At 46.7% G+C, this 17370-nt stretch overlaps 1 protein-coding gene across 1 annotated transcript in view; it reads right to left on the bottom strand.

Moving 5' to 3' along the window:
• FARS2 (phenylalanyl-tRNA synthetase 2, mitochondrial) overlaps window positions 1–17370 on the bottom strand; it is a 256662-nt gene that overhangs the window by 128827 nt on the left and 110465 nt on the right. The window contains exon 5 of the mRNA XM_052648510.1: window positions 12917–13077. Coding sequence (XP_052504470.1) covers window positions 12917–13077 — 161 coding nt within the window. The remainder of the gene's footprint in view (window positions 1–12916; window positions 13078–17370) is intronic.

Below are 17370 nucleotides of genomic sequence, written 5' to 3'. Positions count from 1 at the left end.
CTAATGGGTGTATATTTGCCTTTAACAGATGCAGTGCATGAACGTAAGCACAATAAATGAATAACTATTTAAGTGTGAAGTTACATCTCCATGAGAAATCTGAAAGTGAAACAGCCAGTGAATCTGTCTGCTTCCCCTATACTAGGAAATAAAGTGAACCACCAGCGGAAAGGATAAATGAGAATGGTTTCAGAGTGGCATGGTAACAGAGGCGACACTTTCAGAAAGAAAGGTATAAGCTGGTGCACTCTCTGGCATGGAGCTGGGTATGCACAGTGGCAGGGCCGCTGCGGATGCCCGGCCTGATGCCAGGAGCCTGTCAGTCACCTTTCTCGCTCCCGTTCTAGACTCTATTAAGTACTCAGGTGCTCTCTTCTGCAGTCTCGCTGAAGCTCCACACCCAGAGACGTGGCTTTCTTTGAGGCTGAACCAACTGAGTAATGAGGTATGTTTTTCCATTCTTTTTTTCTTTCTAAAGGTTAAATGGCACAGTGCAATTTTCTGTGAAGCAGGTGTGCAGCTAACAAGGTGATAATTGGAAAACTGGGTGAAAAGGAAAAATCCTATAAAAGTATAAACCTGCAGTATCTGGGAAAGAGGGCAACTGAATTACCTCTAGAAGATGAAGAAGCTATGGTAATACAATGCTAAACATGCAAACTGAAGTCCACAGGAGTGAAAAAAGGAGATGTGAGGGCTGTTAACACTCCTCTGGGGGCAGAGGGCACACCATAACATTCAGGATTGTCGAAGATTTAATCAAATGGCGCAAGCCAACCTTCAGGATCACCTTCTCTTCTCATGTCCTCACACTTTCAACAAGATAAACACTCTAGGAAGATCTTCCAAATATTCAAATGTGGATAGCATTTACTAGAATATTTGAGTGTTTTTTCCTCCCATTTTTCAGTCTTGGTCAGAAAAAAAATTTTTTTTTCTCCTTAAGATACAGAAATGTTCCAGAATAGATCTCCAAAATCTTCCAAAAACCGTGATTTCCCACCCCTTCCCCATTTTTGTAATGATGTAACACTAGCTTTCGGTGATGACCTGTGTTTACATGAAACTGTTCTCAAGCAAGGTCCAAGAGCCTGAAGCATCTTCAAAGTGACGTCAGCAGTGGCCAGCTGAGCAGACACTGAAGAAGGACAGCTATCTGGCCCTGTGGTCCCTCTTCAGCCCGCCTCCTTGTTAGTATGGTCCTCTGGTAGGGAGGAAGCTTCCTCTGAGTCTTACTTGTTGGTGTTTGCAGGCTGTCTTCTGTCCAGCAATTCTCCTACACCAGCGCTGGACTCGCTCTGGACCATCCACCCTCTGAGAACTCAGCCCCAATTCACCCTCCCCAGTGAACACCTGGCTCCCACCTTCTCCTCCTTCCTGCCTCAGCCTGAGGGGTCACCTGGATACAGCCATATCTGCTACCATTTCCGAGGACCTGTCTGTGCCAATTAAAACAAACAAAATGATGGGAAAGACAGCGCCAACAAAATAGCAGAGCTTGAAAGGGGACATCAGTGAATCCTGGGTTCAAACGTTTCCACTCAGTAAATTCTCCAAGTCTGGTTTTTCTCTCCTATGTTCCATCCACTGAGCTCTAAAGGCCAGACATCTGGAGATCACTCTTTCTCGCGTATCTTTACCTAAAGTGTGTGAACAACCTGTGTGCCCAGGACAGCAGGAGTCTGCTTGTGTAGCTGGAAGCACAGTGAACAGATCCCCTCACTCTCAAGGGGCGTGAATCTCAATTCAGATGACAAACCACACAGGCACCCCATGTGGTCACCCCAAGGCCCTTCAGTTCTGTCTCCTAAAACGTGTCGAGCCCAAACCTGACCTTCTAGTCTCTCCACTGCTGCCCCCTCCCACTTCCCACTTCCCCCCATTTCTTCCCCAGCCTGAGGGAGGGCTGGAGCGGACCCCTGGCCACCTGGCTCCCACCCCTCCTCCATGCTTCTGAACCGGTGGAAATACGACGACGATGGTTTATGCACTGTTAGCTGCCTTCCAGAGAAAACTCAGCCTGCCCTCGTCCGCGTGCCCCTCCATCTCAGAGCGGCCCCCGCACACCGCACACACGGGGCAGAGCCGCCGCCGACGGCGGGGTCGTGCCTCCAGACGGCCCCCTGGTCAGAGGCCGGGGCCCACCCTCCTCGGAGCCCCTCGCCCCCGCGCTGCCCCAGGACGGGGCCGACCCCGCACCCCCGGCGGCCGGCACAGCCACAGCGCGCGGCGCCGAGGCGCAGGGGGCCTCTGAAGGGAGCGCCGATAAAGCCCTGCCCGCTTTCCCGCGCCGGAACCGCGGTCTCAGCCCGCAGCAGAGGCAGGCAGCCCGCGAGGGCCGCTTCCTCCTCGCTCCGCGGACAGTCCGCCTCGGACGGGACCCGCGTGTGCAGAGGGGCACGCGAGAGAAGTCGCGAAGGAAGAGACCGCAGGGAGGCGGCGACAGCGCGGCGCACGGCGGGGGACAGCGCGGGCAGGCGGAGGGGCGGGCCCACCCAGCGCGGCCGCTCAGAAGCCCCGCGCGGCCCCTCCGCGGCCGCGGCCCTGAGAGGGCCCCGCGCGCCCGGGGACGGGGCGGGCCAGGCGCCCAGGAGAAGCGCCGCCCTCCCACCTGAGGCAGGGGCGGCCAATCGGCAGGGTGTGGAGGAACCTGCCCCCGTGGCTCCGCGACCAAGAAGTCATTTCAAGAGGAAAGAATCTGCAAAGACAGGGGCTGCGTCCCCCTTCCGCAAAGCCGTGCTACCATCTTCTCATGGCTCCTCTGGACCTCAGAATCCAGACTCGGTTTCAAGGGATTTCAGCCACCTGGCGGGACTTCGCTGAGGGACAAGGGCCCAGGAACGGTCATAATCTCTTCCACAACAGACACTTCCCACCCCAACCCCGGGCAAAATTAAGTCCAAAGGCATGCCAGGAGGAACAGAGGTGGGCGGAGGAGATACGGAAATCTAATCATCACACTTAGCCATCACTTACAAATAGCTGTGAAAAGAAGACAAGTGAAAAGCAAAGGAGAAAAGGAAAGATATAAGCATCCGAATGCAGAGTTCCAAAGATTAGCAAGGAGACATAAGAAAGCCTTCCTCAGCAGTCAATGCAAAGAAATAGAGGAAAACAACAGAATGGGAAACACTAGATATCTCTTCAAGAAAAGTAGAGATACCAAGGGAACATTTCATGCAAAGATGGGCTCAATAAAGGACAGAAATGGTCTGGACCTAACAGAAGCAGAAGATATGAAGAAGAGGTGGCAAGAATACACAGAAGAACTGTACAAAAAAGATCTTCATGACCAAGATAATCACAGTAGTGTCATCACTCACCTAGAGCCAGGCATCCTGGAATGTGAAGTCAAGTGGGCCTTAGAAAGCATCACTATGAACAAAGCTAGTGGAGGTGATGGAATTCCAGTGGAGCTCTTTCAAATCCTGAGAGATGATGCTGTGAAAGTGCTATACACACTCAGTATGCCAGCAAATTTGGAAAACTCAGCAGTGGCCACAGGACTGGAAAAGGTCAGTTTTCATTCCAATCCCAAAGAAAGGCAATGCCAAAGAATCCTCAAACTACCACACAATTGCACTCATCTCACACGCTACGTAAGTAATGCTCAAAATTCTTCAAGCCAGGCTTCAGCAATATGTGAACCGTGAACTTCCAGATGTTCAAGCTGGTTTTAGAAAAGGCAGAGGAACCAGAGATCAAATTGCCAACATCTGCTGGATCATGGAAAAAGCAAGAGAGTTCCAGAAAAACATCTATTTCTGCTTTATTGACTATGCCAAAGCCTTTGACTGTGTGGATCACAAGAAACTGGAAAATTCTGAAAGAGATGGGAATACCAGACCACCTGACCTGCCTCTTGAGAAACCTGTACGCAGGTCAGGAAGCAACAGTTAGAACTGGACATGGAACAACACACTGGTTCCAAATAGAAAAAGGAGTACATCAAGGCTGTATATTGTCACCCTGCTTATTTAACTTATATGCAGAGTACATCATGTGAAACGCCGGGCTGGAAGAAGCACAAGCTGGAATCAAGATTTCTGTGAGAAATATCAATAACCTCAGATATGCAGATGACACCACCTTTATGGCAGAAAGTGAAGAGGAACTAAAAAGCCTCTTGATGAAAGTGAAAGAGGAGAGTGAAAAAGATGGCTTAAAGCTCAACATTCAGAAAACTGAATGTTAAGATCATGGCATCTGGTCCCATCACTTCATGGCAAATAGATGGGGAAACAGTTTCAGACTTTATTTTTTGGGGCTCCAAAATCACTGCAGATGGTGATTGCAGCCATGAAATTAAAAGACGCTTACTCCTTGGAAGGAAAGTTATGACCCAACCTAGATAGCATATTGAAAAGCAGAGACATTACTTTGCCAACAAAGGTCCGTCTAGTCAAGGCTACGGTTTTTCCTGTGGTCATGTATGGATGTGAGAGTTGGACTGTGAAGAAGGCTGAGCGGCAAAGAATTGATGCTTTTGAACTGTGGTGTTGGAGAAGACTCTTAAGAGTCCCTTGGACTGCAAGGAGATCCAACCAGTCCATTCTAAAGGAGATCGGTCCTAGGTGTTCTTTGGAGGGAATGATGCTAAAGCTGAAACTCCAGTACTTTAGCCACCTCAGGCGAAGAGTTGACTCATTGGAAAAGACTCTGATGCTGGGAGGGATTGGGGGCAGGAGGAGAAGGGAACGACAGAGGATGAGATGGCTGGATGGCATCACAGACTCGATGGACGTGAGTTTGAGTGAACTCCGGGAGCTGGTGATGGACAGGGAGGCCTGGCGTGCTGGGATTCATGGGGTCGCAAAGAATCGGACACAACTGAGCAAATGAACTGAACTGAACCATCACAGTCACCCATAGCAGACTGTGGCTGGACCTCAAAAATGGCCGGCAGCACTTCCGTCACCAGGGCAGGGACTGAGTGACCAGCAGCCCTTGGGAGGCTGGCCCAAAGCAAAGGAAATGGTCAACGGGTACGTGGAAAGATTCTGAACATCACAGATCATTAGGGAAACGCATCAAAACACAATGAGATACAACTTCACGCCTACTGGGATGGCTACTATATTAAAAGAGACAGAAGATAATAATTTTTGGCAAAGAAGGGAAATTGGAACTGTGCTGTTTGTGGGAGTTTAACATGGTGCAGCCGTGGTGGGAAGCAGTGTGACGGTTCATCAAAAGACCTAAAAAGAGAATTACTCTATGATCCAGCAACCCACGTCTGGGGAAAAGAGTTCCCAAGAGAATTGCAAGTGGGGTCTTGAAGAGATAACTATATCCCTACGTTTATAGTGGAATTGTTTCACAACAGTCAAAGAGTCGGGGGCAACTCAAGTGTCCAACCACAGATGGAGGAATAAGCAATACACGTCACAAAAAGACACACACAGATGAACTCCCTACAGTGATCAGTTCAAAGAGAAAGGAAATGAAGTGGGTTCCAAGGGCTGTGGGATAGGGGGTTGTTGTTTATTCGCTCAGTTGTGTCTGACTCTTTCGCGATCCCTTGGACTGCAGCCCGCCAGGCTCCTCCATTCATGGGATTTTCCAGGCAAGAATACTAGAGTGGGTTACCATTCCCTTCTCCAGGGGATCCTCCCAACCATGGATTGAACCCAGGTCTCCTGCATTGGCAGGCGGGTCCTTTACCATCTGAGCCCCCAGGGAAGCCCTCAAAATATACTAAAGCATTTGTAAATTTTGAGTCATTTGTAATAAAAACTCTTAGCAAACTAGAAATAGAAGGAAATATCCCTAATTTGATTTTTTTTAAAGGCGTTACAAAAAAACCTATAGCAACCACTTTAAATAAATACTTATTCACAAACTTTCAAGATCAGACATTTAATTAGGCTTTAATTTTACATCACCACAGTTCATTTGGTTCAATCTCCCCAATTCAATCTACTCCAATAAGAATCAAAGGATCATTCACGGCAAAGTGACTTTTTCAAAGTCAGTAGCAGATAAATTGCCTTTTCCACTTAGATCTGCAAACCCCTGCAATTTGTTTCTAAATAATTAGGAGTCTGGGGTTGAGTTTCATTTTTTTCCCATATGGATTCTCAATTATCCGTGCTTGGTTTGCACAGACGTCACCTCCTCCTGCAGGTTCTATAGTGCATATTGTGTCAGGAGGCCAGAAATAATACAAAGCTGTGTTTCTGGGCTCCTGACTGCCTTTCACAGGCCTCTGTGTTTGCCTTGCCTTGGGTCCACACTCTTACAATTACTGTAAAAAAGACCTGACATCAGAGAAGCAAGTCCTTCAGCTTAGTTATTTGGCTGTTTTGGATTCTCTGCATTGCAATACACATTGTAGAATATGCTCATCAAATTCCTCATTACATCTCCCTGAATTTCTACTTCTTTATTTAAAGTTTAATTTTTAAATTTTCTATAAAAGAATAGTTGATTTACAGTGTTGCATTACCTCCAGGTGAAATTCACAGCAAAGTGAATTCCTATTTTTTAGCCACTGTGGCTGTCCAGTGTCATTTTGAAGCAATCCTACAGTGGTTGTTTTTTTTTTTTTTTTTTTGATATATGCAAACTGCAATAATAACCTGAGGATGGCAAACATCAAACCAAAGTCAGAGGTCACCTCTGGGGAAGAAAGCAGGAAGAGGGGTCCATCAGGGAGGCATGGGTGTGTCAAATGCATTTCGAATGCTTTTCTTCTTTACAAGGATCTGTGGTAAATCCCAGCGTATTTGCTGGGTGGAGGGCACACAGTTCTATGTCATTAAAAAGTCAAATCAGGAAACCGAATGTTTGTATGTTTACAAGATTTCATAATTTAAAAATGAATACAGATAAATATACCAGAGCTGTTTGGTCTTCATCCACTGATTAAACAGGAGTTCACACTCTGCCGAACAGGCTCTACAAGGGTCATCTATTTATAATCCACTATCCTTGGTCATGAATTACAGTCTCTTGATTGTAATTTATAAATCTCACAGGGAGGCCCTTGAGAAAATAAATTCTTTCCTCAAATGGAAAGAAAACATTTGATTCATCACTCAGCCAAGTGATAGAAGGAATAATTAAGCTATCCACGATATAAATGAATGCTTACATTAACCATTCTTCATTTTCAAGATCACAAGATTATACATACAAAACGCCAACCGAAGTGCACAGTTGGAAAAAAAAAAAAAAGCTGTGTGATAATGGAATCACAAAGTAATTCTCATTTCTCAGTCTAAATACAGGCTGACTTTAAGTTACAGATGAACCCAAATGTTTCCCTCATCCTCTGAATAACGGACTTATTCAGTTACTCGGTTCAGCTCACCACTAACTGAAACTGTGAGGAGTTTTGTTTCTCCTTTCATTCAGGACAAGGCAAATTAGACACAACAATACGCTTACCTTTCATGACTAATAACTTAGCAAGGTAAATTACTTCGGTTTTATTCGGCCCCCAGAACATTAATAAAAACCTTGAACTTTCCACCTGAACTGGCTCTGGTATTCCGATGATCGTTCCCAGAGGCTCATCCCAGGCTGAGCCCTTTGAGGTCAGCAGTCCAGCCTTTTCCCTTTGGCTACTGTAAGTTAACTCAGGTGCACGTGCCCAGGGGACCCAGATTTCTACACTGTTTCAAACAGAGAAAATCTCATCCTATAACACATCCTGTCCACGCCTCCCACACCACTGATGTGGGAAAACAGGCACAGCCAGGTCCAGGCAAGGGGGGCATTATGGTTTCCAGGGGGCTCAGATGGCAGAGAGTCTGACTATAGTGCAGGAGACCCAGGCTCGAGCCCTGGGTCAGGAAGATGCCCCAGAGAAGCAAATGGCAACCCACTCCAATATTCTTGCCTTGATGGGCTACAATCCATGCTTAAGGTAAGACTGAGACCCCCCCTTAACTTGGATTCCTCAGTGGTTTGAGTGGTAAAGAATCTGCCTGCAATGCAAGAGATTCAAGAGAGGCAAGTTTGATCCCTGGGTCAGGAAGATAGCCCCTGGAGGAAGAAATGACAGCCCACTCCGGTATTCTTCCCTGGAAAATCCCAAGGACAGAGGAGCCTGGCAGGCTGCAGTCCATGTGGTCACAAAGAGTCAGACGCGACTGAGCATGCACGTACCCAGTGGTGTCGACAAACAGGAAGCTGTTGCACATCTTCACTGGGTTAAAGGCCAGAAAGTTGTAACGAGGATGCTGAACGTGTGTACATATAAAGGTCACACAACATAACTGTCCAATCTATACCAGAAGATCTGAGGACCTCTCTTACTGTTTTAAAAGTGTGTTAAATAAGGAAGAAATGTGTGGTGGCTGCTCTTCGCTTTGCTTTCACAAAGATAAAAAGCAGTCATAAATCTACAAGCCTCTGACGACAGAGGCCCCAGGACAGACACGGGGTCACAATCCAACAGGACTCAACAGACCGAGGGTCCGTGAAACATCCTCACATCGCAAGGCAGGCAAAGCAAGGTGGAGATGGAAACTACGGGAAGGAAGGGCCAGGAGTCACGGGGTGACCGTGGCCGCTTCGTCCAGTGGCTGTGGAGGTCGGCACAATAGGAGTACCAGTGAACAGGGACGAGATGCTCACTGGGATGAAGGCTTTACATAAATGCACCAGGACGGTTCCCACGGCAAATGGGTCCATCTTCATGCTCCCTGCATCTCCCCATGCCTGACCGTCAACAGTGCCTACAGGGCATAGACAAACGGTCCTGTGGCTGGTCATCTCCCCCAGTGCCTCTGATTTTCTATGACTTTCTTCTAGGATAAACATCCCCCTTCCTGTAGAAGAAAAATGTTTATGTGCTTTTTTTTTTTTTTTGGCAAGATGGAAAAAATTGCATGGGGAAACAGTGGGAAGAAAAATGAGGTCCACTAATTTCACCGCAACACAACGAAGCTGATGGGATTCTCGCAGCTGGATTCACCTGGGAAGAGAGTGAGGAAACACCGAATAATCCTGCACTGAGTCTCTACCAGACAACATTTACGGTAATGACACGGAAACCGGATCTAGGAACTATTCCAAGTCCCGGAGATTAGCAAGTAATCACAGGCTCAAGTCCTGATACAATTCTGGAGAGACGTGGACGGATTCCGAGAATTAACTAGCAAAATAGGATTAAAAAAAGATGAAAATTTTGATCCCCGCATACACTGGTCAGTATTAGCAAGACTCTACATTCGGCTGTGTGCAGCCCTGCACTGCACTTCATGTTATTTATAATTTTGTTGTTTAGTCGCTCAGTCATGTCCGATTCTTTTGCAACCCCATGAACTGTAGCCCGCCAGTCTCCTCTGTCCATGGGATTTCCCCGGCAAGAATACTGGAATGAGTTGCCATTTCCTTCTCCAGGGGATCTCTCCAACCCAGGGGTGGAACCCGTGTCTTCTGCACTGCAGGTGGATTCTTTATCACTGAGACATGGGGGAAGCCAGCGCTTGATAAATCTGTCTCCTTCTCTAGATTGAAAACAGCTTGAAGTCAGAAACCGTCCATTTCATCTCATTGACTCCAGAGTGGTGCTTCGGCTACAAAATAAGATTTTACCAGTTCAATGGTGGGAGCTCCCTGGAGTCGGCTTTAGTGAAAATGCTAGCTCTGTGACTTGCTAGCAGAGTTCTTGGGGCTGAGTTCCTTGTTGGCTCCAAGGCTCAAGTTTCATTGTCTATACAATGGGTTAATAGACTTCACTCCCATCAGACTGTGAAGAATGAAGGCTATGATACAGGCAATCTGGTCCCATGACTTGTACCCAGCACCCAACAAATGACAGGTGTTATAAGGCACTAAAATAAGTTAATGTGCAGACTATGGGGCCCTGAACCATGACCGCGGGAAGACACAAAATAAGGGGAAACAGCCAACCTTGGCCGTAAGAAACTCCCCGTCCTCCCAGAGCAGCACTCGCAGCTGATGCCTGGTACCCCAGGGAGACCACTGCCTGACCGCTGGCTTCCCAGGAGTCTAACTACAACCGACCTCAGAGACGACGGGCGACAGGAGACCCACCGTCTCACCGTCACTGAATGGCTGGCGGCGGCCAACGCGTCGCGCCTTCAGGCTCAGCCTCACCATCGTTCGCAATCATGTTACGTGTTCTTCCTCAGACAGGCCAACATCAGTCAGTGACAGAGGAGTCCCTATTTCCTCCATGTATAGACCCACGACCACTCCACACAAATGGTCAGAAACTGCTCACACTTTCATATTACTTACAGCTAACAACAAAATCTCCTCTATCCTATCTGAAGCAAGCAATTTGCCGTGATGGAAATGGAACAGATAAAGGTATATGGAGAACTTCCCTGGTAGCCCAGTGGCTAATACTCTGCGCTTCCGCGCGAGGGGGGCCCGGGTTCAATCCCTGGTCAGGGAGCTAGAGTTCACACGCCACAGCTGGAGACCCCACGTGCCACAACCAAGGCCCGGCGCAGCCAAACGAACAAACAAAGAACGCTTTGTTTAAAAAAACCAAAGTGTATGTGATGGGCTGAATAACGGCCCCCAAAGATGTCCACTTCCTCATCCGAGGAGCCCACGGATCTGTTACCTGACACTCAGAGACTACTTCACGGATGTGACGGAGAAAACGTCTTAGTGGGTGGAGATAAGCCCGTCTCAAGGGGCCTTGTGACAAGAGACAAATGCACAGAGGGAAGGCAGAGCAGCCACACGGGGAAGGAAAGGGGGGACTCGGTGTGATGCAGTCAGGGGTCAAGGACGGCGGTGGGCCCGGAAGCTGACCCAGGCAGGAGGAGGGGAGGGTCTCCCCTGGAGCCTCTGGGGGCCCCGGCCCCGCTGCCCCTGAGCCTGAGCCCAGCAGACTGACTGTGAATTCCTGACCTCCCAGGCTTTAAAATAAGAGAGACATATGGGTTGAACCTGCTAGCTTTGTGGTAATTTGTAACATTAGCCACGGGAAACTGACACAATGTAGTCAATAGATACTAATTATAAGGGAGTCATTAGGAAGTAGCTCTCTGTGATCTATAATTCACAAAGCATTTTACAGAGACCTACTGTCTCAGCTATCAAATCCTAACTGCCCCACCCTCCTCCGCCAGAAGTTAAGTTTCTTACACAAACTTACGGAGACGCAAAATCCAGTTCGATTCCTGGTTATGACGAAGCGACCCGGCTTCGTTGCCTTTGCTGCCTGCCCAAGGAGAGGGTAAGGCTTCCTGAGGATACATGTTGCCAACACTTAACAACTAAGACGAGTGAAGAAGCACCAAAATGTGACCCATAACTAAGAAGAAAGGAGACTAAAAGGAGCACAGAGCACTGAGAGCCTGGAAATAACAGACTAAGACTTAAACGTCACCATCATGAGCAGCCCGGAGAGCTTAAGGGAAACTGTACAAAGTGGATGAAGGGACGGAGCATTTCATCAGTCGCAAGGATGCAAGTAGAAACTGGAGAAATGATGAGTGCAAAGCTGGAATGAAAACTCGCTGGAGGGGCTTAGTGGTTACGTGGACACAATAGAGAAGACAAGGAAACCCAAAGAAAAGACGAGAAAAACTACCCACGATAAAGCACACAGTGGGGAAAAAAAGTCAGTAATAAAAAGCACACCCTGGGCATCAGAGTTCTGTGGCACAAACCCAAATGTGCTGATACACACGTAGTCACAGTCTGAAAAGCAAAGAAAGACAGAATTGTCAGAAGAGATGTGAGGCTTTTCAAAAAGGGTTGAAAAGCACTAATTCAACACACTGAAGCCCCAAGGAAGATAACAGACAGAAGGTCACACACAGGTCAACCCGCCAAAACCCAAAGTGAAAAGACAGGGGCAACGAAATGACACATTTTAAAGAACTGAGAGGAAAAAATAAAGCATGCACCATCATTGGCAACCTGGACGCCTATATCCATGGAAAATATCACTAATATAAAATAAAGATGAAACAGGCATTTCCAAACAGAAGCTGGGAAAACTCACGCTGCACCACGGGAAACGGTAAAGGAAGTCCTTCAGACTTACAGAAAATGGTTACGGAAAACCATGAAGGGCAGCGAGGAATGGGCAAATATCAAGAAAGATGCAGTCTTAACTTCCTCTGAAGGACAATGGCTATTCGAAGCAAACAGAGCAATGTATTGTGGGATTATAATATACAGAGAAATAAAATATGATAGTAATAATACAAGAGAAAGAAAGAGTAAATAGAATTACAGTATTGTAACATTAAATGTTTCATGGAGTTTTAATACCCTGGTTACTCATGGTAAAGTGTGATGAATTAATTATGCATACTGTAATCTAGAATAACCACTTAAAAATAATATAAAATTGAGAAACTAAACAGCAATAGAGTAATAAAATATAATACAAACAACCCCCCGCACAAAATCTCAATTTCCAAATAAAGAAAAAGAACAGAAAAGGAAAATGGATAAGAATTAAAGATATAGTAAAAATTAACCCCAAGAATATCCCATGTAATATATTGAGTGTAACAAAGAGTCAACACCCCAATTAAATGCGGGTTTACAAAAAGACCCAGCTGTTTACAAGAGACATGCTTTTAATATAAAGACAGAAACTGAAAATAAAATGATGAAAAAAATGCACATTTCAAACACTAATCATAAGAAAGTCAATGTGTCTAGATTAGCATAAAAAAAAACCCAAAAAACTGAACTGTGAAAGTATCATCAGTGATAAAGATGGATATTTCATGAAGAACAGACATTAAAGAAGCCCAAAGTTGGTTCCCTGCTTAGACTAACAGGCTTGATAAATCTCCTTTTATCAGTATATAATTTTAGAAGGTCCATGGATCTCCTGTGTGCTTATGAATCTCTACTGAAAGCGCTTTGCAAGGTCACATTACCTTTAAACTCACTGATCCTCTTTACGGCATGTGACCCTGTCACTCGTGCTCACGGGACTCCCGCCGTCACTCACCTGGAACGTCACCTTCTGGTTGATGTCCTGCACTCGGAACTGCTTCAGGAAGCGCTCATCCTCGCTCCAGAAGAGGCGGATGTCGGGGATGTCATAGAGGATCATGGCCACCCGCTCCAGCCCCAGCCCGAAGGCCCAGCCAATCCGGTCCTGAGCTCCGGCTGCAGTGGGGAGGGGAGACCAGAAAGAGGGTTAAAGGGCACGAGGGGCCACAGGTCCATCCCACTCCTAACACCCGGATAGGACCTCAGCGGGTGCCGACCAGAGGCAAGGTGCATTTACACAGTGAATGTTTATCACCAGCTTATAAAAAATGTCTATCTGAACATGAGTATGAACTATGATACCACTCTTCAATATAGGGACAAATAAGGATTGTAATGTAAAAAATAATAATAATAATAATAAAATGTGATGTTCAAAGATTATAAGGTTAATCGTTTTTACATATGTTTAAAACATGTTTCTGAACTGTCTTTGCAAATAAAAAATAATAAAGATAGGTGGAATATTAATGTTGCTCTGTGAGTTAGACTTTTTCCTTAATTATTAAATCCTTTATATTTTATTATAAAAATTTTAGATAAAACCAACCATCTGAGCCCAGCACCTGCAGCTGAAAGAGCGGTAGGTTTAGCGTGTTTGAATCTGCTTAACATGCAGTTTTTAGTTCTTAGCTTTGCTTCTTTCATTCATTACCTTCACCAGCTGAAACTTTCCTAGAGCAAGATAAGAATGACACACAGCCCCTAACGGTAGGTAAGAAAAAGAAAAGCAATCTCATTATTCAGACAGGCAAAGAATATGGAGACTTGCGCAAAAAGGGAGAAAAAAATGATTCTTAAGCAAATGAAAAGTTTACTGAAGAAAAACAAAAGTGCACCAGATTACTATTTTTTACTTATCTGACCTGCAAAAATGAAAACATCTCATCACATACTTGACACCAAAGCCAAGGGAAACCACGACCTTTCATACGCTGAGAGCAGGCGCACGTGTGGGCTTTTCACCCCCAGACCTAAGGAGCATCACCCTGTCGGCATCCTCAGAGTCACACACACACTGCCGCTTTGACTACCAGGCTGCTTCCCACCCACAGGAAGTTACGAATGTATGAGGCTGTTTACTGGAGCACTGTTTATAACAAGACAATAACAACCCAAGTGTCCATGAATAGGAAGCGGGTTGAATAAACCCCACTATATCCATACAGTGGAATATTATGGATAGAAAAAAAAAGAAAAGCAGTAGCCGTCTGTCCTTTTAGGGGAAGTAACTGGGTGAATGCAGGACAGACTTTTATATACGCCTTTTATATAACGCGTGAGAAGAAACATTCCGGATAAAAATTTTCATGGCTGAATGAAATAATTTGTTTATTCTGGGGAGGTTATAAGAACCAGAGGCCTCCCAGGTGGAGCTAGTAGTAAAGAACCCACCTGTTAATACAGGAGGCCTAAGAGAGGCAGGTTCAATCCCTGGGTCGGGAAGATGCCCTGGAGGAGGCCACAATAGCCCACTCCAGGATTCTTGCCTGGAGAATCCCATGGACAGAGGAACCTGGCGGGCTACAATCCATGGGGTCGCAAAGAGTCGGACACGACTGAAGCGACTGAGCAGGCCCGCATCATCTTTGAAAGGCAACCAAGAGATGAATTTAGGAAGATCATAATATACAAAAACTCAGGGTGGGTGTGACTCGGGGCCTCCTGGCTGCCAGGGAGGACAGACCAGCGAGAGGCCATATGGCCGGCCCCTGAAACCGTAGCACCTCGTACTCGGACGCTCAAGGATGAGGCCCTCATGAGGAGCAGCCTCCAGCTTCCTCCACTGCCCAGCACCTCTGACTCACACTCAATCTTACTGCAAAGCCTGCTGCTGACGGTCAGTCACCAGGAAGGGCTGCAAGGAAGGACATCTATGGGCTGAGCTGCATCAAATTCTGTTTTTGAAACACTTTGCTTTGGTCCCATTGAGATCTGCCTCTTCTGAATTGCACCCCTGCAAAATGGCAACCCACTCCAGGATTCTTGCCTGGGGAATCCCCTGGACAGAGGAGCCTGGCGGGCTGCAGTCCGCAGGGTCGCAAGAGTTGGACATGACTGAGCAAGTACACCACCACCACGGAGCTGTCTGGCCCATCACGTGCGGAAGGTGCCAGGAGCTCCCTGTCCAGAGAGTTGGTCACTAGGCCACTGAGTCGACCCTACGAGTCTTCGTCAAATACACTGATCTCAGGTCTAAGAAAATGGGAACAGGAAAAGCTTCTTTTCTTCTCTGAACAACTGGACCGTTTTCAGTGTGAGGGTATCTCGACTTAACGTAACTGATCCTCACTCCCTCCTCGCTCCGCCCTGTGGAAGCGCACAGCCATCCTTACGGGTCGCCTCTGAGAACGGCAGCGCGGCTCTGTGCGTCTCTCTTGTCCCAGTTCTATTTTCTTATCCTTACATCCTCTTCGTCCTGATTATCTGAACTACTTATTCTATCCTCCTGTACATACTTTTATACGGTGCCTCAAATTCTTTATGGAGGAGAGTGAGCCGTAACTAACCAGACACTCGGAGGCACTGTCATCCGGGCAGGTCTAATTCTCAGGCCTTTGGCACTCTCGGCAGTAATTTGTTGCCAGGTGCTCCTGGGCTGATGGGGTTTTAAGGCAGCATTTTTTTTTTTTTTTCCTTTTTTCCTACATTCCAGAACTGGAGGGTTCCAGTAAACGAGAATCTCTGGAACAGAAAACTGACTGGAAAGAAGCACCCTCAGTTAAACAAAACGCTCCAGATGGGAGGCAGTTAGGTGTCCTCCTCCTCCTCCTCCTTCTCTTCTTCCTGCCTTTGAACTTCCCATCTCTGGACTCTTATCTCATACGATTTCGGTTTTATACAGAAGCTGGCCTTCTTAGGAGGATTTTCAGCAACGAATCCCCTTACTCTGCTCTGTTTTCTTCAGAGAACACCACCTTCTAAGACTCCACAACTTTTCACATTTGTGCATTTACTGTTTGCTGTCAGACTCTGTGGGCAGCGTCTGATCCACGGGCTGGGGATCAGGGCTGGCTTCCATCCCTGACACCCCTGGAGGGGCTGGACCAGCTTCCCGCGCGCGCGTGTACAAGGGCTCACACACGGAGAGGAAGGGAATGAGCAATAGGAAGGTGGGGCTCAGAGATCTCTCCACTTTTTAACTTATTGACTTTATTTAAACAGGTCATATTAGGAAGAATTTAATACTTAAAATTGAAGTTTTTGATACAGGCAGTGACTTTAAATTTAAATCCGTGAGAGGGTTTATCTACCACAGTATGGGGCGATATGCGAGATGCTATTTCTGAAAAGACACCTCAGAAAGAAGTGAACTGGGACACAAAAGAAGGGATAACAGGAAAACGGAATGCCCTGTCCCCTCCCCCTGCCTTCTTCACCATCACCGGGCCTGGTCCAGACAGGCCAGTGGCAGGCCTGGGCAGCGGCTTCGGAGACCCAGCATCTGAGCTGTTTCTGCTCCAATCCCCCCTCCTCCCATCTCACTTTCTTCCCCAGCGACTGAACCCCACGTTTCCTCTCATAGGCTGTTCTGCTGCAAAAGTGAGAACTGTGTTGGTCGCTCCGTCATGTCCGACTCTCTGTGACCCCATGGACTGCAGCCCGCCAGGCTCCTCTGTCCATGGGATTCTCCAGGCAGGAGCACTGCAGTGGGTTGCCATGCCCTCCTCCAGGGAATCTCAGGGATCGAACCCAGGTCTCCTGCATTGCAGGCAGATTCTTTATCATCTGAGCCACCTGGCAAAGCCCAGGGTCAAATTAAAACTTTTAACCATGACATACTAGAAAAATAATTATTTTAAGTACTTCCCTGTCAATAAGGGCTGATGTCTAGGAATTCTTTGGCTCAATAAACTGACACTTTCCCAAAATAACTGTGACAAGAAACGCTGAAACAACCTAGCAATTAGTATTCATATTTTATAGAACTTTACCAGTTACAAAGCACTTCACCTCAATTATCTTGACTCTGATCCTCACAACGACCCTACAGGGGATGTCAGACTGGTATTCTTAGCTATGTTTAAAAAATAAACACCACTTTAGCAAGATCACAGACACTGGGACTCAAATCTATCTTTTATTTATTTATTTTTTACTTCAAATATATATCCAATGAAACATTAACTTCAAGAGGCTCTGTTCAAAGTATTTCAAAACACAAGAGAGTTCCGTTCCACTCGTGCTTACGTCTGTGTGCTTTCTGCTTTGTAACTGCTAGTTTCCTGATGGACTTAGTCATTATCCCATGAAAGCTACTAAAATGATTTGCGTAAGCAGTTGCTTAAATGTATCAGCAGGCTTTTCAGAAGGCTTTTCGTCACTCTGAGTGTGCCTTTCACAGTGGTCCTGACCAGTACGCACGGGGCCTGCAGTGTGAGCTGCCAGGGCTTGTGTGGAGTAGCCGCT

This window comes from Budorcas taxicolor, chromosome 11 (assembly GCF_023091745.1).
Source record: "Budorcas taxicolor isolate Tak-1 chromosome 11, Takin1.1, whole genome shotgun sequence".
Classification (NCBI taxonomy): Eukaryota; Metazoa; Chordata; class Mammalia; order Artiodactyla; family Bovidae; genus Budorcas; species Budorcas taxicolor.
The sequence above is the reverse complement of the archived record's forward strand: the minus strand, read 5'-3'. Positions and strand labels throughout refer to the sequence as shown.